The 26,296-nt window shown below is 40.0% G+C and overlaps 1 protein-coding gene across 4 annotated transcripts in view; it reads left to right on the top strand.

Moving 5' to 3' along the window:
• The window catches only part of LOC139765212 (VWFA and cache domain-containing protein 1-like), a 155,300-nt gene that overhangs the window by 106,713 nt on the left and 22,291 nt on the right, over nucleotides 1-26,296 (top strand). For 2 of the 4 annotated variants that reach the window (XM_071692513.1, XM_071692512.1), the window contains exons 20-23: nucleotides 14,535-14,752; nucleotides 21,726-21,835; nucleotides 22,255-22,377; nucleotides 23,917-23,984. In XM_071692513.1, the coding sequence (XP_071548614.1) occupies nucleotides 14,535-14,752; nucleotides 21,726-21,835; nucleotides 22,255-22,377; nucleotides 23,917-23,983 (518 nt within the window). In that variant the 3' untranslated portion in view covers nucleotide 23,984. The remainder of the gene's footprint in view (nucleotides 1-14,534; nucleotides 14,753-21,725; nucleotides 21,836-22,254; nucleotides 22,378-23,916; nucleotides 23,985-26,296) is intronic. The other 2 variants (XM_071692515.1, XM_071692514.1) reach the window with 1 other exon arrangement.

Here is a 26,296-nt window from a genome sequence, read left to right as displayed (position 1 = left end):
TTCTCACATCACCACTACTTGTCATCACATCCTCATTAGCGCCCTTCACTGAAGTTCCCATTTGTTCCCTTGTCTTACGCACTTTATTTACCTTCTTCCAAAACATCTTTTTATTCTCCCTAAAATTTAATGATACTCTCTCACCCCATCTCTCATTTACCCTCTAATTCACCTCTTGCACCTTTCTCTTGACCTCCTGCCTCTTTCTTTTATACATCTCCCACTCATTTGCATTATTTCCCTACAAAAATCGTCCAAATGCCTCTCTCTTCTCTTTCACTAATAATCTTACTTCTTCATCCCACCACTCACTACCCTTTCTAATCTGCCCACCTCTCACGCTTCTCATGTCACAAGCATCTTTTGCGCAAGCCATCACTGCTTCCCTAAATACATCCCGTTCCTCCTCCACTCCCCTTACCTCCTTTGTTCTCACCTTTTTCCATTCTGTACTCAGTCTCTCCTGGTACTTCCTCACACAAGTCTCCTTCCCAAGCTCACTTACTCTCACCACCCTCTTCACCCAACATTCTCTCTTCTTTTCTGAAAACCTCTACAAATCTTCACCTTCGCCTCCACAAGATAATGATCAGACATCCCTCCAGTTGCACCTCTCAGCACATTAACATCCAAAAGTCTCTGTTTTGCGCGCCTATCAATTAACACGTAATCCAATAACGCTGTCTGGCCATCTCTCCTATTTACATACGTATACTTATGTATATCTCTCTTTTTAAACCAGGTATTCCCAATCACCAGTCCTTTTTCAGCGCATAAATCCACAAGCTCTTCACCATTTCCATTTACAACACTGAACACCCCGTGTATACTAATTATTCCCTCAACTGCCACATTACTCACCTTTGCATTCAAATCACCAATCACTATAACCCGGTCTCGTGCATCAAAACCACTAACACACTCATTCAGCTGCTCCCAAAACACTTGCCTCTCATGATCTTTCTTCTCATTCCCAGGTGCATATGCACCAATAATCACCCATCTCTCTCCATCAACTTTCAGTTTTACCCATATTAATCGAGAATTTACTTTCTTACATTCTATCACATACTTCCACAACTCCTGTTTCAGGAGTAGTACTACTCCTTCCCTTGCTGTTATCCTCTCACTAACCACTGACTTTATTCCCAAGACATTCCCAAACCACTCTTCCCCTTTACTCTTGAGCTTCGTTTCACTCAGAGCCAAAACATCCAGGTTCCTTTCCTCAAACATACTACCTATCTCTTTTTTTCTCATCTTGCTTACATCCACACACATTTAGACACCCCAATCTGAGCCTTCGAGGAGGATGAGCACTCCCCGTGTGACTCCTTCTTGTGTTTCCCCTTTTAGAAAGTTAAAATACAAGGAGGGGAGGGTTTCTAGCTCCCCACTCCTGTCCCCTTTAGTCGCCTTCTACGACACGAGAGGAATGCCTGGGAAGTATTCTTTTTCTTTTTTTTTTAATTTTCCAAAAGAAGGAACAGAGGGGACCAGGTGAGGATATTCCAAAAAAGGCCAAGTCCTCTGTTCTTAACGCTACCTCACTAACGCGGGAAATGGCAAATAGTTTAAAAGAAAAGAAAAGAATATATATATATATATATATATATATATATATATATATATATATATATATATATATATATATATATATTTTTTTTTTTTCTTTTCTTTTTTTTTTTGCTTTGTCGCTGTCTCCCGCGTTTGCGAGGTAGCGCAAGGAAACAGATGAAAGAAATGGCCCAACCCACCCCCATACACATGTATATACATACACGTCCACACACGCAAATATACATACCTACACAGCTTTCTATGGTTTACCCCAGAAGCTTCACATGCCCTGATTCAATCCACTGACAGCACGTCAACCCCGGTATACCACATCGATCTAATTCACTCTATTCCTTGCCCTCCTTTCACCCTCCTGCATGTTCAGGCCCCGATCACACAAAATCTTTTTCAATCCATCTTTCCACCTCCAATTTGGTCTCCCACTTCTCCTCGTTCCCTCCCCCTCCGACACATATATTCTCTTGGTCAATCTTTCCTCATTCATTCTCTCCATGTGCCCAAACCATTTCAAAACACCCTCTTCTGCTCTCTCAACCACGCTCTTTTTATTTCCACACATCTCTCTTACCCTTACGTTACTTACTCGATCAAACCACCTCACACCACACATTGTCCTCAAACATCTCATTTCCAGCATATCCACCCTCCTACGCACAACTCTATCCATAGCCCACGCCTCGCAGCCATACAACATTGTTGGAACCACTATTCCTTCAAACATACCCATTTTTGCTTTCCGAGATAATGTTCTCGACTTCTACACATTCTTCAAGGCTCCAGGGATTTTCGCCCCCTCCCCCATCCTATGATTCACTTCCGCTTCCATGGTTCCATCCGCTGCCAGATCCACTCCCAGATATCTAAAACACTTTACTTCCTCCAGTTTTTCTCCATTCAAACCTACCTCCCAATTGACTTGACCCTCAACCCTACTGTACCTAATAACCTTGTTCTTATTCACATTTACTCTTAACTTTCTTCTTTCACACACTTTACCAAACTCAGTCACCAGCTTATATATATATATATATATATATATATATATATATATATATATATATATATATATATATATATATATATATATATATATGGGTATATGGGTGGTTTGGGCCATTCCTCGGCTGTTTCCTTGCGCTGCCTCGCTGACGTGGGAGACGGCGATTAAGTATAATGAACAAATGAATATATATAAATACACACAAATGCCCATACATGCACATATACACACATATACATGTCAACATATACACATATACATACATATACATATACTGCCTACATATAAACACATGTACATATTCATACTTGGTTGCCTTTATCCATTTCTGCACTACCCCACTCCACAGGAAATAGCATCACTACCCCCTACTTCAGTGAGGTAGCCCTAACAAAAAGAAAAAAATGGCCACATGCGTTCACGTTCAGTCTCTAGCTGTCACATATAATGCACCGAAACCACAGCTCCCTATCTGCACACAGGTCCTACATATGTTTCCATGATTTATGTCAGACGTTTCACGTTCAGTCCATTGACAGCACATCAGTCCCAGAATACCACATTGTTCCAATTCACTCTATTCCTTACACGCCTCTCATCCTCCTGTATGTTCTGGCCCCTATCACTCAAAATCATTTTCACTCCATCCTTCCACCTCCAATTTGGTCTCCCACTTCTTGTTCCCTCCACCTCTGAAACATATATCCTCTTTGTCAATCTTGCCCCTCTTATTCTCTCCATATGTACAAACCATTTCAACTCACCTTCTTTGGCTCTCTCGACCTCACTCTTTTTATTTCCACACATCTCTATTACCCTTTCATTACTTACTCGATCAAACCACCTCACACCACATATTGTCCTCAATCATTTCATTTCCAACACATCCACCCTCATATGTACAATCCTATCTATAGCCCATGCCTCACAACCATAAAACATTGTTGGAACTGCTATTCCTTCAAGCATACCTATTTTTGCTCTCCGAGATAATGTTCTCTCCTGCCACACATTCTTCATTCATTACTCCCAGAACCTTCGCCCCCTCCCCCACCCTGTGACTCATTTCTGCTTCCATGGTTCCACCCAGTGCTAAGTCCACTCCCAGATATCTAAAACACATCACTTCCTCCAGTTTTTCTCAAGTCAAACTTACATCCCAGTTAACTTGTCCCTCAACCTTACTGAACCTTGCTCTTATTCACATTTACTCTCAACTTTCTTGTTTCACACACTTTTCCAAACTCAGTCCCCACCTTCTGCAGTTTCTAACTTGAATCAGCCACTAGAGCTGTACCATAGGCGAACAAAAACTGACTCACTCCCCAGGCCCTCTCATCCCCAACAGACTGCATACTTCCCCCTCTCTTCAAAACTCTTCCATTTACCTCACTTACCACCTCATCCATAAGCAAATCATATAACACAGGGACGTCATACACCCCTGCCGCAGACCGACCTTCACTGGGAACCAATCACTCTCCTCTCTTCCTACTCGTACACATGCCTTATATCCTTTGTAATTACACTTCACTGCTTCTAGCAACTTACCTCTCTTACCATATACTCTTAAGACCTTCCACAAAGCATCTCTATCAACCCTATCATATGCTTTGTCCAGTTCCATAAATGCTACATACAAATCCATCTGTTTCACTCATACCATATACTCTTAAGACCTTCCACAAAGCATCTCTATCAACCCTATCATATGCTTTGTCCAGTTCCATAAATGCTACATACAAAACCATAGGTTTTTCTAAGTATTTCTCGCACATTCTTCAAAGCAAACACCTGCTCCACACCTCCTCTGCTATTAAAACCACACTGGGGGGAATCTGATGCTTTGTACATGCCTTCATCCTCTCACTCAGTATCCTTCTATATAATTTCCCAGCAATACTCAACAAAGGTATGCCTCTGTAGTTTGAACACTCACTTTTATCCCATTTGCTTTTGTACAGTGGCACTATGCATGCATTCTGCCAATCCGCATGTACTTCACTATGATCCATACATACATTGAATATCCTTACCAACCAGTCAACAACACAGTCACCCCCTTTTTTGATAAATTCCACTCCAGTACCATCCAAACCCACTGCCTTGCTGGATTTCATCTTCCTCAAAGCTTTCACTACTTCTTCTCTCTTAACCAAACCATTCTCCCTGACCCTCTCACTTCGCATACCAACCTGATCAAAACACCTTGTATCTGCCACTCTATCATCAAACACATTCAACAAACCTTCAAAATACTCCACCTCCTTCTCACTTCATCACTACTTAATACTTTTCCAGTTGCCCCCTTCACCGATGTTCTCATTTGTTTTCTTGTCTTATGCACGTTGTTTACCTCCTTCCAAAACATTTCATTCTCCCTACTGGTACTCTCTTACCCCAACTCTCTTATGCTCTCTTTTTCAATCCTTGCACCTTTCTTTTGACCTCCTGCAGCTTTCCTTTATACATCTCCCAGTCATTTGCATTACTTCCTTGCAAGTTTAGTTCAAACGCCTTGCTTTTCTCTTTCACTAACAACTTTACTTCTTCATCCCACCACTCACTCCCCTTTCTGATCTGCCCATCTCCCACCTTTCTCATGCCACATGCATCTTTTGTGCAAGCCATCACTGCTGCCCTAAATACATTCTATTTCTAACCCACTCCCCTCATGTCATTTGCTCTCACCTTTTGCCTTTCTTAACTCATTTTATGTGAAGAAATCCCTGACAAGGAACATTAGTGTATAATCTGAGGTTGATGAAATGTTCAAGAAGATTTGTAGCAGTATCACTGAAGGTACAAAGAGCAGTGGTAGATCAAGAGTAGCTAAGGGTAAACACTGATAGAGGAAAGCAAATGATTAGTAGATGAAGATTTTGGGAGGAAGTTAAGTGGAAAGTTTTGGGATAATAAGAGACTATACTGGAATGGAACCATGGAAGCGGAAGTGGATCATAGGGTGGGGGAGGGGGCGAAAATTTTGGGAGCCTTGAAAAATGTGTGGAAGTCGAGAACATTATCTCGGAAAGCAAAAATGGGTATGTTTGAGGGAATAGTGGTTCCAACAATGCTGTATGGTTGCGAGGCGTGGGCTATGGATAGAGATGTGCGCAGGAGGATGGATGTGCTGGAAATGAGATGTTTGAGGACAATGTGTGGTGTGAGGTGGTTTGATCGAGTAAGTAACGTAAGGGTAAGAGAGATGTGTGGAAATAAAAAGAGCGTGGTCGAGAGAGCAGAAGAGGGTGTTTTGAAATGGTTTGGGCACATGGAGAGAATGAGTGAGGAGAGATTGACCAAGAGGATATATGTGTCGGAGGTGGAGGGAACGAGGAGAAGAGGGAGACCAAATTGGAGGTGGAAAGATGGAGTGAAAAAGATTTTGTGTGATCGGGGCCTGAACATGCAGGAGGGTGAAAGGAGGGCAAGAAATAGAGTGAATTGGAGTCATGTGGTATACAGGGGTTGACGTGCTGTCAGTGGATTGAAGCAAGGCATGTGAAGCGTCTGGGGTAAACCATGGAAAGCTGTGTAGGTATGTATATTTGCGTGTCTGGACGTGTGTATGTACATGTGTATGGGGGGGGGGGGGGTTGGGCCATTTCTTTCGTCTGTTTCCTTGCGCTACCTCGCAAACGCGGGAGACAGCGACAAAGTATAAAAAAAAAAAAAAAAAAAAAAAACTGGAAGGAGGTGAAAAAGGAGAGGTTGATGTAAGAGTGGAAATGTTGATGTGAGAAGTAAGGAAAGGGAGTTGCTGAATCAAAAGGAGGAAGTGAAAGGAATATGGAAAGAGTATTTTGAAGAACTGAAGAATGTGGGAGAAGGGAAAGCAGCAGTTGGTACATGCATGGGTATGGATGATGGAAGGAAGAGGATACCAGTGCAAGGGCCTATAGCAAAAAGGGAGGTAAGGAGGGCAATAATGAAGCTGAAGGTTGGAGAGGCACCTGGAGTGGATAGGATTACGGCTGAAATGCTGAGGTATAGAGGAGAAAGTGTGATAGAGTGGATGCATCTTATATGTAATTTAGAATGGAAAGAGAAGGTTGTGCCTGAGGATTGAGTGAAAGCTATTATTGTTCCTTTTTTCAAAGGAAAAGGTACTATGGATGAATGTAGCAATTGTAGTGGAATAAGTCCATTAAGTGTACCAGGAAAAAAATTTATTCATATCTATATTTATTTTGCATTGTCGCTGTCTCCCTCGTTAGCGAGGTAGCGCAAGGAAACAGACAAAAGGATGGCCTAACCCACCCACATACACATGTATATACATACACGTCCACACACAGAAATATACATACCTATACATCTCAACGTATACATATATATACACACACAGACATATACATATATACACATGTACATAGTTCATATTGTCTGCCTTTATTCATTCCCATCGCCACCCCGCCACGCATGAAATAACAACCCCCTCCCCCCTCATGTGCGTGAGGTAGTGCAAGTAAAAGACAACAAAGGCCACATTTGTTCACACTCAGTCTCTAGCTGTCATGTAATAATGCACCAAAACCACAGCTCCCTTTCCACATCCAGGCCCCACAGAACTCTCCATGGTTTACCCCAAATGCTTTACATGCCCTGGTTCAATCCATTGACAGCACGTCGACCCTGGTATACCACATCATTCCAATTCACTCTGTTCCTTGCACGCCTTTCACCCTCCTGCATGTTCAGGCCCCGATCACTCAAAATCTTTTTCACTCCATCTTTCCACCTTCAATCTGGTCTCCCACTTCTCCTCTAGGTCAATCTTTCCTCACTCATTCTCTCCATGTGACCAAACCATTTCAAAACACCCTCTTCTGCTCTCTCAACCACGCTCTTTTTATTTCCACACATCTCTCTTACCCTTACATTACTTACTCGATCAAACCACCTCACACCACATATTGTACCAGGAAAAATGTATGCAAGAATATTAATTGACAGAGTGAGGGAAGTGACTGAATGCAGAATAAGTGAAGAGCAAGAGGATTTTAGGAAAGGTAGGGGATGTGTGGATCAGATTTTTATGGTAAAGATGACCATGAAAAAGTATTTAGCGAAAGGTAAGAAGTTGTATGCAGCTTTTATGACTCTGGAGAAAGCGTATGACAGAGTCAGGTAGAATGTTTTGTGGGGTGTTTTAAGGATATATGGTATAGGGGGACACCTGTTGGATGGTGTGAAAGCCTTTTATAGAGGAGCAAATGCATTTGTAAGAGTGGATGGAGAGTTGAACAAAAGTTTTGGGATACATGTAGGTGTGAGGCAAGGCTGTGTAATGTCACCATGGTTGGAATGATAAGAGAGATGAAAGCAAAGCTAGAGAAAAGGGGTACAGAGATCGAGTGAGGCCATGAGATATGGTGGCTAGTGACAAGCCTGTTTGTGGATGACACTGTGTTATTTGCTGAGAGAGAACAAGAGTTGCAGAAGGTTGTAAGTGTGTTTTATGATGTGTGTAAGCATAGGCAATTAAAGATAATTGCAAGTAAAAGTAATGTTGTTTGAATGGAAACAGAGTGAAAGTACAGAATTTGTAAAACCAAATAGAGAGAAATAAGAAAGTGTACTAAATTGTGCTGTGGATAAGGGGGAAAAAAGACTGGAAGAAGTGAGAGAATGTAAGTATCAAGGAGCTGTCTTGGGTAAGAGTGGTGATAGGTAAGGAGAGATATCAGAGAGAGCAGTACAAGGTGGAATAGTCTTTGGGTCCCCTAATAGAATAATGAAGGATAGAGGTGTAAGTATGGAAGTGAAGAGAGGATTAAGGAACAGCATAGTCCTTCCTGTTCTGACGTATGCAGCCAAAACTTGGACAAGGAATGATTCACACAGTTCAAGAATCTAGGCAATGAAAATGAACTATTTGAGAAGAGCATGTGGTGTGACTACATGGAATGAAGAAAGAAATAAGAGGGTGCATGAGAGATGTGGTGTGGCAGGGAATGCAAAGGGAGTGAATTGCGAAGTGGTAGAATGGGTGATACGTAATACTTTGAGGTGGTTTGGGCATTTGTTAAGAATGCAAGACTTGGGAGTTTACAAGGAGAGTGTATGATAGTACAACTAAAGGGGTTGGTGTGAGTGGAAGACCACCTGTGACATGGGCAAATAGGATGGAGGAATACTAGAGGGAGAAAAATAGTGGAAGAACACTTGGAATGGTATATGCGAGTGACTCATGTAAGGAGAGGGATAAGTGGAGACTCTTTTGCCGTGGCCACCCCATGATGGGAGTTCCCATAGGGAACAGGTGTCAGAAATATAGATAGATGCACTGAGAAATTTTACTAAGGTGTGAGGCATGTCAGATGAAAGAGAAATGAGTTTTGATACAGTGCAGTGTCATTGCTTTGTATATTTACTTATTTATTATCTCTTTGTACAGTATATGGAAGGAGTCTTACATTTGTGGAGTTCCCATCTCTTGAACTACCTCAACCCCCATACATCTTTTTAAAACTTCTCTATACTTCTACAGGTTATTTGCTTAGTTTCTTGCTATGGCCTCTTGTAGCTCTATCTTTTTATTTTGTGAAGAAGTAACTATTGAGGTGACCAGCAGAGTTCTGGAACCAATACTCTTATTGATTTATATTAATGACTTGCCTGAAGGTTAGGAATCCGACCTGAATATGTTTGCAAGTGTTGCAAAGTTAATGAGGGAAGTGAAAAGCAAGGAAGATTGTATTGGCTTACAAGAGGACCTAAACAGGCTTCAAAGTTGGTCTGAAATATTGTTGATTAAATTCAACCCTAGCAAATGTACAGTAATGAGGCTGGGACAAAATTGAAAGATGACCTCAGTATGATTATTACCTAGCAGGAAATAAGCTTGATTCTGTGAGAAGGACATGAGAGTAGACGTCATCCCCTAACATGCTGCCAGAGTCCCATAGTAGGAGAATAGTCAAGGAAACTAACCGTATAATGGCAAATATGAGAATAGCTTTCATGTATATTGATAAAGAAATACTTAGCAAGCTATTCATATCCTACATGAGGCCAGAACTAGAATATGCTTCTCAGGTTTAGTCACCACATGTAAAGAAGCACAAAGAAATCATGGAAAAGGTCCGGAAGATGACAACAAAGATGGTACAATGATAGAGCTAAGCTACAGGGGAAAGGCTGGATGCTTTAGATTTAGCCACCTTGGAAGAAAGAAAAGTGAGGGCGAAATGATCAAAAACTTTAAGTTTTTATAGAAATCAACGAAGTAGATGGTGGACAGTATTTTGAGAAGTGTAGGAATAGAGGAACTAGAGGATATAGCATGAAATTAAGTAAGAAACTTGTGAATAATGATGTAAAGAAATACTTTTGTAATTTGAGAATTTTGGATGAATGGAACAGATTGACAGAGGAAATGAATAATGGAGACAGCACATATAGTTTCAGGAGATTGTATGAGGGTAGAGTGTGTTCAAGAGAAGAGGTAGGGATGCATTAGTTTAAAACTCCCTCCCTATAAAGTACAAGTAGGTAATTACTGCCATCATTGTCAAACCCACTTTACATTTCAAAGGTTGTGATGGTCGCCTTTTCCTCCTTTTATCCATGATAAGCAGACTTCTGACTACTTCCTGTAAATCTCCTCTCTTATTTCAGCTACCACCTTTGATGCACCCCCTCTGGGCCTTGTCTGTTAGATTTTGTGCATCTGAAGTGCGGTGACCAAAATGAAAGAACAAAGTCTAATTTAGGTTTAAAACATGTTAAACATGTCTTTATCCAGGTACCTAAATTCAGTCATGATCCTTACCAACAAGAAAGTGTGCAGATGTTTTGTGTGGATTAAGACTTTAGTCTCATGATGAATTAACTTGGTATGTAATGTGAAAGGTAAGGAGTGTTCTTATTGGCATGGAAGTCTATGTTTCACAATAGCACACTCTGACATGGTTTTAGGATATATTTGAGTGAACTGAGAGGCTTTATGCACTTTGGTCACATCATGAAAATTGTAAAAAAGTCAGATATTATTACATATTTTAAAGAGATAGCTCACTTGAGTCACTGTAACAAAATACTTTGTGGTAATTATGAGAGTATCGAGTGATTACTGTACCGTTATCATGATGCTTTAGTTATGTTACACTAGCCATAATCAACACAAATTCCAGATAATGTGTTAAGTTAATATACAGCCATGAAATGTGAGCAGGGGGCCAGAAATGCACCCCCCCCCCTTGAATTCAAATTTCTAAAAGGGGAAACAGAAGGAGGAGTCGTGCGGGGAGTGCTCATCCTCCTCGAAGGCTCAGACTGGGGTGTCTAAATGTGTGTGCATGTAACCAAGGTGAGAAAAAAGGAGAAGTAAGTAGTATGTTTGAGGAAAGGAACCAGGATGTTTTGGCTCTGAGTGAAACGAAGCTCAAGGGTAAAGGAGAAGAGTGGTTTGGGAATGTCTTGGGAGTAAAGTCAGAGGTTAGTGAGTGGACTAGAGCAAAGGAAGGAGTAGCATTCCTCCTGAAGCAGGAGTTGTGGGAATATCTGTTAGACTGTAAGAAAGTGAACTTTAGGTTGATATAGGTAAAACTGAAAGTGGATGGAGAGAGATGGGTGATTATTGGTGCCTATGCACCTGGTCATGAGCAGAAAGATCATAAGAGGCAAGAGTTTTGGGAGCAGCTGAATGAGTGTGTTAGCAGCTTTGATGCACAAGACCAGGTTATGGTAATGGATGATATGAATGCAAAGGTGAGTAATGTGGCAGTTGAGGGTATAATTGGTGTACATGGAGTGGTCAGTGTTCTAAATGGAAATGGTGAAGAGCTTGTGGATTTGTGTGCTGAAAGAGGACTTTTGATTGGGAATACCTGGTTTAAAAAGAGATATACATAAGTATACGTATGTGAGTAGGAGAGATAGCCAGAGGGCATTATTGGATTACGTGTTAATTGAGAATCATGTAAAAGAGAGACTTTTGGATGTTAATGTGTTGAGGGGGCAACTGGAGGGATGTCTGATCATTATCTTGTGGAGGCGAAGGTGAAGATTTGTAAAGGTTTTTCGGAAAAGAAGAGAGAATGTTGGGGAGAAGAGAGTAGTGAGAGTAAGTGAACTTGGAAAGGAGACTTGTGTGAGGAAGTACCAGGAGAGATTTAGAGCAGAATGGCAAAAGGTGAGAGCAAATGACTTAAGGGGAGAGGATGTATTTAGGGAAGCAGTGATGGCTTGCCCAAATGATGCATGTGTCATGAGATGGGAGATGGGCAGATTAGAAAGGGTAGTGAGTGGTGAAATGAAAAAGTAGGATTGTTAGTGAAAGAGAAGAGAGAAGCATTTGGACAATTTTTGCAGGGAAGTAGTGCAAATGACTGAGAGATGTATAAAAGAGGGGGGCAGGAAGTCGTGAGAAGGGTGCGAGAGGTGAAAAAGAGGGCAAGTGAGAGTTGGGGTGAGAGAGTATCATTAAATTTTAGGGAGAATAAAAAGATGTTTTGGAATGAGGTAAATAAAGTGCATAAGACAAGAGAACAAATGGGAACATTGGAGAAGGGTGCAAATGGGGAGGTAAGAACAAGTGAGAAGGAGATGGAGTGAATATTTTAAAGGATTGTTGAATGTGTTTGATGAGAGAGTGGCAGATATATGGTGTTTTAGTCGGGATGATGTGCTAAGTGAGAGGGTCAGGGAGAATGGTTTGGTAGAAGCAGTGAAAGCTTTGTGGAGGATGAAAGCCGGGAAGGTGGCAGGTTTGGATGGTATTGCAATGGAATTTATTAAAAAAGGGGGTGAATGTTGTTGATTGGTTGGTAAGGATATTCAAAGTATGTATGGATCATGGTGAAATGCCTGAGGATTGGCGGAATGCATGCATGGTGCCATTGTACAAAAGCAAAAGGGATAAAGGTGAGTGTTCAAATTACAGAGGTATAAGTTTGAGTGTTCCTGGGAAATTGTTTGGGAGGATCTTGATTGAGAGGGTGGGGACATGTACAGATCATCAGATTGGGGAAGAGCACTGTGGTCGCAGAAGTGGTAGAGGATGTGTGGATCAGGTGTTTGCTTTGAAGAATGTGTGTGAGAAATACTTAGAAAAACAGATGGATTTGTATGCCGCATTTACGGACCTGGAGAAGGCATATGATTGTGTGGATAGAGATGCTTTGTGGAAGGTGTTGAGAGTGTATGGTGTGGGAGGTAAGTTGCTAGAAGCAGAAAAAAGTTTTTATCGAGGATGTGAGGCATGTGTATGAGTAGGAAGAGAGGAAAGTGATTGGTTCTCAGTGAATGTCGGTTTGCGGCAGGGATGTGTGATGTTTCCGTGTTTGTTTGATTTGTTTATGGATGGGGTGGTTAGGGAGATAAATGCAAGAGTTTTGGAGAGAGGGGTAAGTATGCACTCTGTTTTGGATGAGAGGGCTTGGGAAGTGAGTCAGTTTTTGTTCGCTGATGATACAGCGCTGATGGTTGATTCGGGTGAGAAACTGCTTGGTGACTGAGTTTGGTAAAATGTGTGGAAGAAGAAAGTTGGGAGTAAATGTGAATAAGAGCAAGGTTATTAGGGTCAGTAGGGTTGAGGGACAGATCAATTGGGAGGTAAGTTTGAATGGACAAAATCTGGAGGAAGTGAAGTGTTTTAGATATATGGGAGTGGACTTAGCAGCAGATGGAACCATGGAAGTGGAAGTGAGTGACATGGTGGGGGAGGGAGTGAAGGTTCTTGGAGCATTGAAGAATGTGTGGAAAGCGAGAGTGTTATCTCGAAGAGCAAAATTGGGTATGTTTGGGAATAGTGGTTCCAACAATGTTATATGGTTGTGAGACATGGGCTATAGATAGGTTGTGCAGAGGAGGGTGGATGTGTTGGAAATGAAATGCTTGAGGACAGTATGTGGTATGAGGTGGTTTGATCGAGTAAGTAATGAAAGGGTAAGAGAGATGTGTGGTAATAAAAATACTGTGGTTAAGAGAGCAGAAGAGGGTTTGTTGAAATGGTTTGGACACATGGAGAGAATGAGTGAGGAAAGGCTATAGATAGGGTTGTGCAGAGGAGGGTGGATGTGTTGGAAATGAAATGCTTGAGGACAGTATGTGGCGTGAGGTGGTTTGATCGAGTAAGTAATGAAAGGGTAAGAGAGATGTGTGGTAATAAAAATACTGTGGTTAAGAGAGCAGAAGAGGGTTTGTTGAAATGGTTTGGACACATGGAGAGAATGAGTGAGGAAAGATTGACAAAGAGGATATATGTGTCAGAGGTGGAGGGAAGAGGGAGAAGTGGGAGACCAAATTGGAGGTGGAAGGATGGAGAGAAAAAGATTTTGAGCGATCAGGGCCTGAACATACAGGAGGGTGAAAGGCATGCAAAGAATAGAGAGAATTGGAACGATGTGGTATACCGGGGTTGATGTGCTGTCAATGGATTGAACCAGGGCATGTGAAGCGTCTTGGGTAAACCATGGAAACATCTGTGTGGCCTGGATGTGGAAAGGGAGCTGTGGTTTTGGTGAATTATATATGACATCTAGAGACTGAGTGTGAATGAGTGGCTTTTTTGTGTGTTCCTGGCACTGCCTTGCTTGAGGGGGGGATGCTATTTTGTGTGTGGCGGGGTGGCGAGAGGAATGGATGAAGGCAGTAAGTGTGGATATGTACATGTGTATATATGTATATGTCTGTGTATGTATATGTTGAAATGTATATGTATGCATATGTGCGTGCTTGGATGTTTATGTATATACATATGTATGTGGGTGGGTTGGGCCATTCCTCATCTGTTTCCTTGCATTACCTCGCTGACGTGGGAGACAGTGGTTAAGTACAATAAAAAATGAGATATAATATAGAATATGATGGTAGATGTCTTACTTTTAATGAGCCCATGACAGCCATAATCTATGTATCTTAAATATGAAGTATATTAATGTGCCTCTTATTCTAATGTCATTTCCATAAAAATTAAAAATCTTTATTTTAAAAAATTCCTCAGCTCGCGACATGATTGGCAGCAAGCTGTTGCAGCGTCGAGGGTGTCACGATTATGAACGAGATTTGACTTTCTACTTCTGGTCACTGGGTCTGAGTGGTTACAGCACATACTACGAGGCTGCCACATACGTAGTGCACAGAATTCCCTCTACCAATCTCTTCCTTGTGGTCCGCACCAAAAGGCTAACACATGACACCTGTCATTGTGATCCATATCTAGTACTGTATATTTCCAGTTACTGTCTGTTAGAGGGATCCAGCGTAATATAAACTGTCTTTTGATTTTTTATTTTAGTAAATAGTAAGGCAGTTTGATGAATAAGTTTATAAAAGAAATAGTCTTAGGTCCAGCACTTATGTTTTACTTTTTCACATGATCAGTAATTCTCAAGATATTTTTTTTTAGATAAGTATCCTAATTATGCATAGACATTTTTCTGGTCTCATTTCCATGTGGTTAGGTCTTAGAGATACTGATTTTTTCTTTTTTTCATGTTTGTTCATTGTTTCTCACTTTAACAATGGCAGCACTAGGAACCGATGAAGAAATGGCCTCATTTGCTCAAAACCATTCTCTAGTTGTCGTGTGTAATACACTAAAACTGCAGCCCCTTATCCACAACCAGGTCCAATAGACCTTGTTGGAAACCATCTACTGATTCTAAACTACCTAGATCTAGTTCTCCACAAAGGGAAATCATGTTTTTGATTATAATTCTGTATATGTATTAGATGGAGATAACTAATGCTGTGTAAGTCTGGAACAGCATTTCCCCCCAGTAAAAAGCCATGGAGTGTTCTTGAACATACTTTTATTTTTTTATTTTACATATGCTTAGAGAAATGCAATGTAAATAATAGAATTTTCTGATCACAGCCCTCAAAAAATTATAGATACGTAACTTCTTTTTTCTGACTCTGCCTGCATTTGGTGTGTGTCCTGCCCTCACAGACCAGCCTTTATAGACACAGATCCCTACTAACCTGATGAAATTCTGGGAACCTCCCTCTCACGAAGGTTCTCTACATTATTAGTAACAGCTAACTTCTTATTGTAATGTTATTTGTGCCAGTCAGTAACATGGGATAGCATGATTCATCTCTTCACATCAAAACCTTGAAGAATGAGTTGTACTGCACTGTACTCACACCTTTAGATATATTTAACACAGCCCTTGTTGATATTGTAAGACATCTCTTTTACAGCACTTGACATTTCTTTTCATGTCCAGTTTGGTTCCTAGTCTAACATCTGTGGCCGAGAGGTCCAAAAAAAGAAAGAAAGCAGTGTGTGTGTAAAATCCCCTAGTTGCTGCAGAGGAGAATCTGCTATATTTAGATGAAGAGACATTTGACAAAGTGACTCTTGAAAAGTTATCAGACATAACAAAGCCAGTAGTAAAGGCAATTTATGAAGAGGGTATAGTTAGAGACTAAGTAGTCGTAAAAATGGAGAACACACTGATTGAATTATATTATTTGGATAACTAATGAGTGGAGTAACACTGAGAATAGTCACAAAAAGGTAAAGCATTGAAGTTCTTCATTACATGCACATGAAGCAAATGTAATACTGTTGCATTTTAGGGTCTCCACTAAGATGAGGAATTAACAGACTAGAAGGGTTCAAGAACCATTTCACAAATATGATTGAAGAAAATATCAGTAGAGGTTAATTGATCTTTATCTTCTCAGTCTAGAAAAAAGAGAAAGATTTAGAATAATCAATGCTTGGGAACAAATATGTAGGTTTTAAAAAGTTACATAGTTTAAAAGTTTCCCAAGAAGGAAGAAACAGAATGATTAAGTTTGCCATAATAATTTGGAACACACCAAGAAGATATCAAACAAATATGTATAAGTTCAGTGAGAAATGGAAAGGTTATTCAGTGTTATGCCAAGTGAAATAAGAACGCTATGTGGGATAGGCACAGAAATATTCAAAAGATGCCGCGATGAATGGCTAAAACAGTTCCAGATGAGTTCAGGATTGAGTATTGTACAATTCAGGATTGTTAAACATGCTTGATATGTTGTGAGTGTTATTTGTTAGCCTGCCTAATGGTAAAGTCTGTTGTAGGTACTCACAGGGAGGTATGAAGTCTCTCACTATGGAACCACCTGTGAAATTTTAATGCCAAGAGGGAAAAAATTAGACATCCTCTCTCTCAATTTTGCAAGGCCTTTGACAAAATAGACCACAGCAATGTACTAGAGAGAGTACAAAACAAAGCAGTAGGACCAGAATAGGAAGATGGACCAAAGAAACTAAAGAACTGGGAATTCAAAGTAGATGCAAATGGAACCACAAGCAGTGGTATTAGCCTCAGTTCTCTTTATGACAAAGATAACAAACACTGACAGAGCAAGGGCATTACAGCATGATGCTTTGCTGAGCAAAATGAGATGATCAACAAGCCTTGGCAAAATACATAGAAAAATCTACAAATGGGCAGAAGTGTACCTAATGGAATTCTCTGGAGATAGATTCGAGCAAATAAAGTATGGAAAGATTAGCAGTATGTTGGTGACAGCACAAATGCCCAAAAGTGAAAGTGATTGAAAGTGAAACAAATAGCAAAGACATAGGAGTCATCTTAAATGAGAAAGTTAAATTCAAAGCTTATATTGACAAGATTACTCTGTTGAGCAAATTATTGAGTGGTATGGAAGTGAGAACATTCACTACAAAACAGAAAACTAATGATGAAAATGTGTTTACACATGAAGCAAAATTGAATTCTGGTGTACCATTTGGTCACTATTCAAGAAAACAGAAATAAACCAGTTGAGAGAATTTAGAAACATTTTACTATCAAAACTCAAACTTTACAGTATTAGAATGAAGACAAGAAAGCTACATTATGATTTATGTATAGCAACTAAGCAAGTGTATGAAGGACAGTACAGTATTTGGCACTGAATCTGAAAGTCACTCAACAAGTATGAAATATTTATTAGTTCTGCAATGATACCCTTGGATGTACCAAAATATATATTAAAAAGAATATGATAGAAATCCAGAACTTAAGCTGGACAGATTATTCAGTGCACTCCCAAGCAAAATAAAAAACATGCATGAAATATGTGCAGAAACATTCAAAAGAAGCTTGTATAAATGGTTGAAAACAGTGCCAGATGAAGTAAGCATTAACATATAATGAGGGAGGACTGGTGGTGACAGAGAGAATCAGTATTGGCCAAGTAAGATGTGCAGTGAACTCTCCAGAATAGCCAAACAAGACTTGCAGTGAACTCTTCATGCTAGCCATGCAGGATGTTCTGTGAGCTCTTCACACTAGCCATGCAAGATGCGTAACGAACTCATCATACTAGCCATACTTGTTGTAGATAAACTCTCGCTCTCTCTCGAGATAGGAGGTAGAAGGCAGCTAATGACCAGATTATTGGTACTACCCACCTAGGTACCAGAAGGGTTAGTGACAGTTGCAGAATGAACCAGCACTTGAGCACTTAAGTATCTATCAACTGTCACTCCTTTGAATCAGGTATCTGCCTTTTCATTCTGCTTTACCCACACCTAGATTGCTGGCACTCGTCCTCAAACATAAAACCTCCCTATATCACACATAACACTTGACAGCATGAGCACAACTCATTCTTGGTAGCATATTCCTGTGGTGAATGTTGCATGCTAGCCCTGCCTTTTGGCAAACTATTGTCTTAAGTCAGCTGTTTATGTTCATAGTGTGTGAACTGAAGTTGAAGCTTGATGGGTATTTTAGGTAGCATATTCCTGTGGTGAGTGTTACTTGCTAACCCTGCCTTTTGGCAAAATATTGTCTTAAGTCAGCCATTTTTGTTCATAGTGTGTGAACTGAAGTTGAAGCATGATGGGTATTTTAAGGTTTCTAGGGAGTTTCTGAACCTTGCAGTGATGTGAGATATTTTTTTTGAGAATTGTGGAGTAAATCTGAATGCTGCAAACAAAGGAAAATAAACTGTTCAGTTACAAAGATCCCTTGCCTGACACTGTTTTGCCCACTACTTTTATGAGTGTACACACTCAGAAAAATGTATACCATTTTACTAATCATGGCTTCAAGTTTTGAGTATCTGTGGTTATCCACAGCACCCCCAGAATTTTTATCCATGCATTTGGCAAGTGTCAAGTGGCCACATGCTGCTTGTTACCGAGTCTGGCACCAACCATCTCTAGGTATGCCATCCACAGTTTTGCTGACCATGGGGTCCTTCAGTGTTCTTCAAGGGAATTCTGTATATCTGAACTTGTAATATTCGGATTAAGTGCTCACATTATGGAGGTGCTTGTTGAAATGGAGAATATCATCATATGAGATGTTAGAGTTGAATTGGAGTGAAAATATTCACCTTGGCCATTCCTTAGAAGAGCTACACATTTCGATTGACTGGTATTTGTAAAACTGAATAGGTGGCCATCCTTATAAGTATGAGGTCACATGGAAGAATTCATTACATTGATAAAATGTCTTTCAAGCTTTGAAGTACCTCTATCCAAGTCTAACACTTAAATTTAGGTATATTCGACACAGACTCAGTAAACTATTCTGGAGAGGGAAGGAGGTCAAGGATGGTAATTCGAGCAACCATAGACCTTCCTTCGAAACCCAGATAGCATACCTTGAATTCTGGATCCTCCAGGATCCATAGTTTTAAGAATCTGGGTTCTGTGAAGGTTCCTGGAGGAAAAAGAAAAGCCATTCTGGGTTGTAGATATTTTGTCTGAGTGGGTATGTGGTTTCATAGGTAGGAAGGTTTCTTACATGTCAAAGTGAAATACTACATTGCTAAGAAATGATTTTCTTGGAAATTTGTGTACAATTCTAATGTGTCCATGTCCATGATTTTTCTTCTCAAACCTTGTATACATCCGAAACTTGACACCCTTACAACTAGTCTAGCTTAAGGAAGATACACTGCATTTAACTAATTCAAACTGATAAAAGACTGATAAACTCAGTTTAACAAACCACTGATTTCACCTGTAGTAATGGCTACAAACTTGTAGGCAAACTTTTCACCTCAAATGAGGCCAATTACTTTTTCTTCAACAGGATTGTTAATGTGTGATGATTTCCCAGTTTGAGTAGCTGCAAGCAGTATCATAGATACTTTTAAGAACAGACTTGATAAATACTTTGCTTCAAGTTCACAACTGACATTTGCACCTCTGTACTTACATACAAATTCTACAGGTTTTTCTCTTCAGTTCATATGTATGCCTTTCTACTCATACCACACTAATCTATGAATTCCTAATCTCTTCCACTATCACAAACAGCATTGAGAAGACCTTTGTATTCCTTAGTAATCATACAGTTGGATTAACTGTGGTGATAGACTGGTTCTGACTACCTGACATTCTGTTGTAGCTGTTCTGTCTGTCTTGGAGATGGCAAGGGCTTTCACTATGTTGATGGATGGGAAATCAGGAATGGTATGTTACTTGAGAACCTGGTATTGACACAGTTTAAGGAGTCTAAGGACAACAAGCAGTTATTTCCTGCTTGGTCTTGAGTACTATTACCCTTTGCTGAGAAGGAGTCTGATTACCTATATCTGGGAAAAGGAAGGGCATGGACTAGGACTACTAGTGTATAACAGTACTCCTGGTGTATGGTAATGTCCTCGCTCCACTGATGCTGACCAATATTTGAGTCCATATGCTTTTGATGCAGAATTCTGTTCTCTCTGTATCACATGAAATTTCATTGACTGATTAGGTTCATACACATTTTGTAACTTTAATTTCATGTATGCTAACTCAAACTGCTTGCAATGTTTGTTGAAAACTTAAAATGGCATTTGGATGCACTGGAAGCCACTCTGGAAGATGTTACACATACATACCAGGGGGATCCTGCTTATATGATATTAAACCTAGAACATGAGAAAATTAAGTGCCCTGGGTGGGCTTATGACTTAACTCATGGGCAAGTTCATGATACTCCTTACATGTAGGGTTAGATGGTATAGTGCAGTAAGTGTGGAGTGTCATATGTCATGGTTATATTTTAACTTGAAATTTGCTAATGACTTGATGGCCTTTGCCTGCTCAGTAGGCACTAGGGTGGCAGAGACTGCATTAAATCCAGAGATTCTTTCTGAGATTGCTTTGATACTTGCTTTCCATTATATAGGCATATGGCTCTGTTTCCAGGTGGTACTATTGTATCCTGATTGGGTGACTTACGATAGTAATGGCCTTGGGTGGAGAAGAGCAAGATGATGACCATAGAACTCTTGCTTGAGTGCAGTAGGTCAGTCTGTTCTGGATGAATACTGGGAATGGGGAGAGATTTTGCCTTTTGCCTTGCTTGGATTCAGTGTCTGATTTCTCAGGATGTTTGCTTTCATACCTGACAAAGTACCCCCTATCAAGTGAACCAGAAATTATAGGGAAGAAGTGTTTTTAGACACTCTAGTCATGTTTCTGGTTATGTTGGAGACAAGTTGGGAATATACTAGATTTTGTTCTAGCAGTAGCAGTGTACCAGATGCCATGATCCTATACGAATACATACGCCTATTCGTATGGTTGATATTGAAGTTATATATCATACATTGGACATGTATGTTACATAATGTAATTCTGTAATAAACACTACATATATCAATAGCCAGTGTAGCTGTGAATCATACTCTATGTATCTGATGATAGTAGTAAAGCAGACACTAAAATTTTGTACCATATCATGGTGCATTATACATGACAGCTAGAGACTGAGTGTGAATGAATGTGGCCTTTGTTGTCTTTTCCTAATGTTACCTTGCACACATGCGGGGGGAGGGGGTTGTCATTTCATGTGTGGCGGGGTGGCGATGGGAATGAATAAAGGCAGACAGTGTGTATATATATATATGTAAACGTTGAGATGTATAGGTATGTATATGTGCGTGTGTAGATGTGTATGTATATACATGTGTATGTGGGTGGGGTGGGCCATTCTTTCGTCTGTTTCCTTGTGCTACCTCGCTAACGCGGGAGACAGCGACAAAGTATAATAAATAAAGAAATAAATATCATGGTTATGTGCTTGACTAGATTTGTTAATTTAGATATAATAATTTGGTAAGTGCATTATTTATGTCCTTGATATCATAAACACAGTAAATGTCAAACATTGTAATAAGCTTGACGCGAAAGTTATGTACCAGACAGTATGATAACACTCTGTTGCCCTTTCAGGATGAGGAACTGATGGAGTGCCATGACACCTGTTTGCTTGAGTGTGAATGTCCCTGTGTGGCTCGGAATAAAACTCAACCATGCCATGACCCTAACGCAGATGTACACAGGTATGTCAGCAGTTCCCATGATCTGTAAATATGTGGAAACAGAGTCCCTCATTCAATCCCCCATTCAGATATACATATTCTCCTTAGCAAGTGTACATTCATGCATATTTCCCTTAGCAAGTGTACATTCATGCATATTCCCCTTAGCAAGTGTGCATTCATATACTACACTCATGTATTCTTGCTTACATGGTCCACCTATCATGAGTTTATCAGACTGACTGATTAACTGATTATTCATATATTGATCCCAGGATTTAGCAGAAATGAGAGCCATCATTATTTTAATTCAACATCCATCTTTTCACTGAGGTAACTAATTTTCAATAATACATTTGTTTATACATCTGAAAAAGGAAATTGTCAATATTTCTATGAACTGTGTATGAGACTTTAAATAAGAAACTACTTTGTGTCAGAAAATCGCTGCCAGCATGTAAGCCCCGTGGACTAACACATGTGAATGCCAAAAACTACACAGAGCAGCAGTCATCTCTGCACCCTCCCTGCAATGACAACACATGCAACTTCCATAATGAAACGTATGTCAAAGATTTACTCTTCTCTAAAAGACTAGACATTCATTTGATTGTTTTCTGACCAAAGGTAAATTGATGGAATGATGAGTGAGCTTATGAAGAGTGGAGATGAAACTGCAGTTGAGTGGATTAGGAGTGTCCAAAAGCATAAAAAGGTGGTCAAGTCTATCATGCTTGGATAAAGGCAGTAATTGCCCTGTTGTGTAAAGGGGAGTAAAAGTGACTAATATGACAGGAATAAGAGAAAGTTTAAGAGAATAAAGAAGAAAGTGTATGCAGCATTCATAGATTTAGAAAAGACATATGATATAGTGAATATGAAAGCTCTCTGGGAATTTTTGACAATTTCAGTGCTGTTAAAAGCTTTATAAATCTTAGTAGTGCATGTTTGATAAGTGGTGGTTTGAGTGATTGGTTTGGAGTGTGATGTCAACTTGGCTATTTAGTGTTTTTATGGATGGGAGATTATGTTTAATGAGAATGAGGTGGGGCCATTGTGGTGTAATACTCAATAGTGGAGAGAATGGGTGGAAGTTTCTACAGATGCTGTATGCAGCTGTTATTGGCCAAGTTATTGGAATAGGTGGACGGACTGAATGGTGGGCCTCTTCAAGAAAAGTACATAAAAGTAAAACTGGGAAAATTGCAATATGACATCAGTATGCCCAATGAAGAAATGGAAGTTGTGGATGAATTTAAATGTATAGTAAATGCATTAAGCTCAGTGTTGATAATAAAGCTGAAGTTCATATCATAGTAATGCAAAGAAGAAAAATTAGAGATGCACTGAAAACTTTGGTGAGTTGAAAAACATTATATTATAGACGTAACAAGTTGCTGGGATGGAGTTCTTGACTCAGCCATTAAGTATGGATGTGAAGCCCAAATTTAGATAGGGCAAAAATTATAAACATTAGAGATGGGTTACTTGTAAAGTAGAAATAAGTTTAGGTAAGATTAAGAATGAAAACTGGAAAAAGAATATGTGGTGTGAAGAAATCATTTTCATTAGGAAAGTATATGTATGGAAGTCATTCTAGGACAGAATGATCATGAAGAATGTATGGCATCTGACCGTTTGATCATGGTGATTTATGGTAGTTTATTCAAAAGTACAAGGAGAGGTAGGCTTTAGGAGATGGGTAGCTGCAGAGAGCTAGGGATATTTTGGGAGATGTTATAGAAATGGCTTTGGATCTTATGCAGTGCATAAAAATGGTGCGAGAGGAGACATTAGTCTCGCTTGACAAATCAACTGGGCTTGCAAAATGAAAATGAAAGCAGTGTGTTTCATATTACCTTGCTGGGCATGAGTAGAAAATATGTATGAGGGAGGCTGTCTGTACCTAATCCATCTCATGGAAGTGGGGTTGAAGTTATGTTGATGGGTAGACAGACAAAGGATTAGTTATTGATTGATTGATGAATAAAACAAAATCCTCCAAGCTAACTGTTATTTACGTAAAAACCAAAGAATTAAGAAAAAATATTTTATGCTTAATATCACCACTTCAATCACTTAGAAGTTTAATTTTCTTCCAGAGTCTGTAATAGTGTGGTGTTGTGCCTCTGGCTGGATAATAAGTGTAGGAACGTGGACAACCTCTGAGGTACGTACATCTTTAAAAATTGCATAACTGATGTCTAAATGTTTTCCTTTGTGGTTCCATCTGCAAGAAGGTGGCCACGGCAATAGAGTCTCCGTAACTAGTGGACTCCACTACCGCTTCTTAGCCTTTAGTGCCTCACCCTTAACAGGCCACTGGCAGAGGGGAAATGTGGTGTTTGCAGAGGCTTCTACCCAATGTTCCTACTGACTGCTACTACCTAATCTATCTATATCTATGATTACTACCTAATGTTCCTACCTACTACTTCTACCTAATGCTCCCGCCTAAGTGCTCCTACCTATTACTTTTATCTGTTGCTCCTACAGTTTTGCCAAAAGGCAGGGCTAGCACATTGTGCTTCACAGGAAATCTAGAGCCATGAAGAATGAGCTGTGCAAGTTAAGTGTTGTCTAGTGTTATGTGTGACAAGGGGAGATTGTATGTTTGTGGACAGAATGCCAGCAGTCCATGTGTGGGTGAGGCAGAGAGAGTATGTGGATAGTAATGGTAATGTACCTCCCTGGACCTTGGCTGCCCTATAAAACTACTACCTACTACCTTCTGAACTTTCCATATCAGCAAGCTGTCTTTTATACCTCTGTAGACTGCCAGCATTCCAATTATCCATCACCCTAACATTAAACCAGTACCTCTCAACATCTTTTCTGGCAAGCTTTATACTCAGCTTTCTGTGATGACCATTTATGCTGGTGATACATCTCTCAAAGAGCTGTTCACTATCGATATTAACCAATTTTGAAACTTAAGGTTGTTTTCAGGTCTCCCCTTCTTTCTCTACTACTCCATGGTGGACAGCTTTGTGGCTCTTAGCTTCTCAGTTTAGCTGAATTTTTTCTTTTTATTCAGGTATCATCTTAGATGGTCATCTCCGTACCCTATGTCAAATTTTTGTGCTTCTTTAGGTGCTGTGACAAGACCTGTGTGGCATAACGAAGTTTTGATATATGAAATGAAAGATTTTATGAACATGTCCACATATTTGAATACAATTGTTTTATGTGCTAGCAGACAGTTTGCCTCTTTCACAATTCTCTTTAAATGTTTTTCTGACAATAAATTTGGCACAATTGATTGATCTCTTGATCTGTTACACATGCAGATTCCTGTAATTGATTTATCACAGGGCTATATTCACACTGAGGCCTTCTTTCAGTATGTTCCATCCTCATCACCTTGCTTTTGGATTGAGTCTTATCATTCATTTATCTATCCAACTTTGGACTGTGTTTAGGTCTCTGTCCAGGCAAATGCAGTTGTCTTCATTCTATATTTTTATTATGACTTTGGCATTGTCTACGTATGTATGTAGATATGATTCCAGTCCATCAACCAAGTAATTTACATACACTAAGAATAGCATTGGGCCCAAGACAGAGCCCTGTGGCTTGCCAATTGTATCCTCAGCCCACTTCGAGGTTATACCTCTGACCTATGTTCTTTCTTCCCTTCCAGTAAGATAGTCTTTTATCCTGTTAAGGAGCTCATCCCTCATTCCTGCCTGTAGATTTAGTTCTTTCCATCACCCATCAGTGAAGAACAGTATCAGTGGCTGAAGAGTTGTAATCACACTGAGGTCTTTCACTATGTTCTGTCCTCATCACTTTGCACTTGAATTGAATCTAATCATTCATTTATCTATCCAACTTTGGACTTTGTTCAGGCAAATGCAGTCGTCTTCATTCTATATTTTTATCATGACTTTAGCATTGTTTACATATATATTTAGATATGATTCCCATCCATCAAGCATACACCAAGTCCATCAAACATACACCAGGAATAGCATTGGGCCCAAGACAGAGCCCTGCAGCATGCCATTTGTATCCCCAGCCCACTTCGAGGACACATATCTGACCTCTGTTCTTTGCTCCCTTCCAGCAAGATAGTCTTTTATCCTGTTAAGGAGCCCATCCCTTATTCCTGCCTGTAGATCTAATTCTTTCCATCAACCTTCCGTGAAGAACAGTATCAATGGCTTAAACTTTTGGTCTTTGTAATTACACTAAGGCCACTGGTATTATATGATCTTTGAAATCAGGGAACCTTACCCAAAGACTTTGTGTTGTTTCACAGTCCAGCATGTAGTGTTCCAGTGGGTGCATGGAGGGCTCCTGACAGAAGATGCAGTCTTTGAAGGTTTGTCAGCCATATTTCTACCTCAGTTGTAGATGATGTAGCTTTACTAGGGTTTTTCTTCTCATGTCTCTTTCGTTGTGTGGTGGCTTACATTTCATGACTACCATGTAACACTTGGCTGACAGGGATCTGGCATTGTAGGCATCCAGGAAATT

Source organism: Panulirus ornatus, chromosome 53, assembly GCF_036320965.1.
Source record: "Panulirus ornatus isolate Po-2019 chromosome 53, ASM3632096v1, whole genome shotgun sequence".
NCBI lineage: Eukaryota > Metazoa > Arthropoda > Malacostraca > Decapoda > Palinuridae > Panulirus > Panulirus ornatus.
This window is presented reverse-complemented; position numbering and strand designations above follow the sequence as displayed.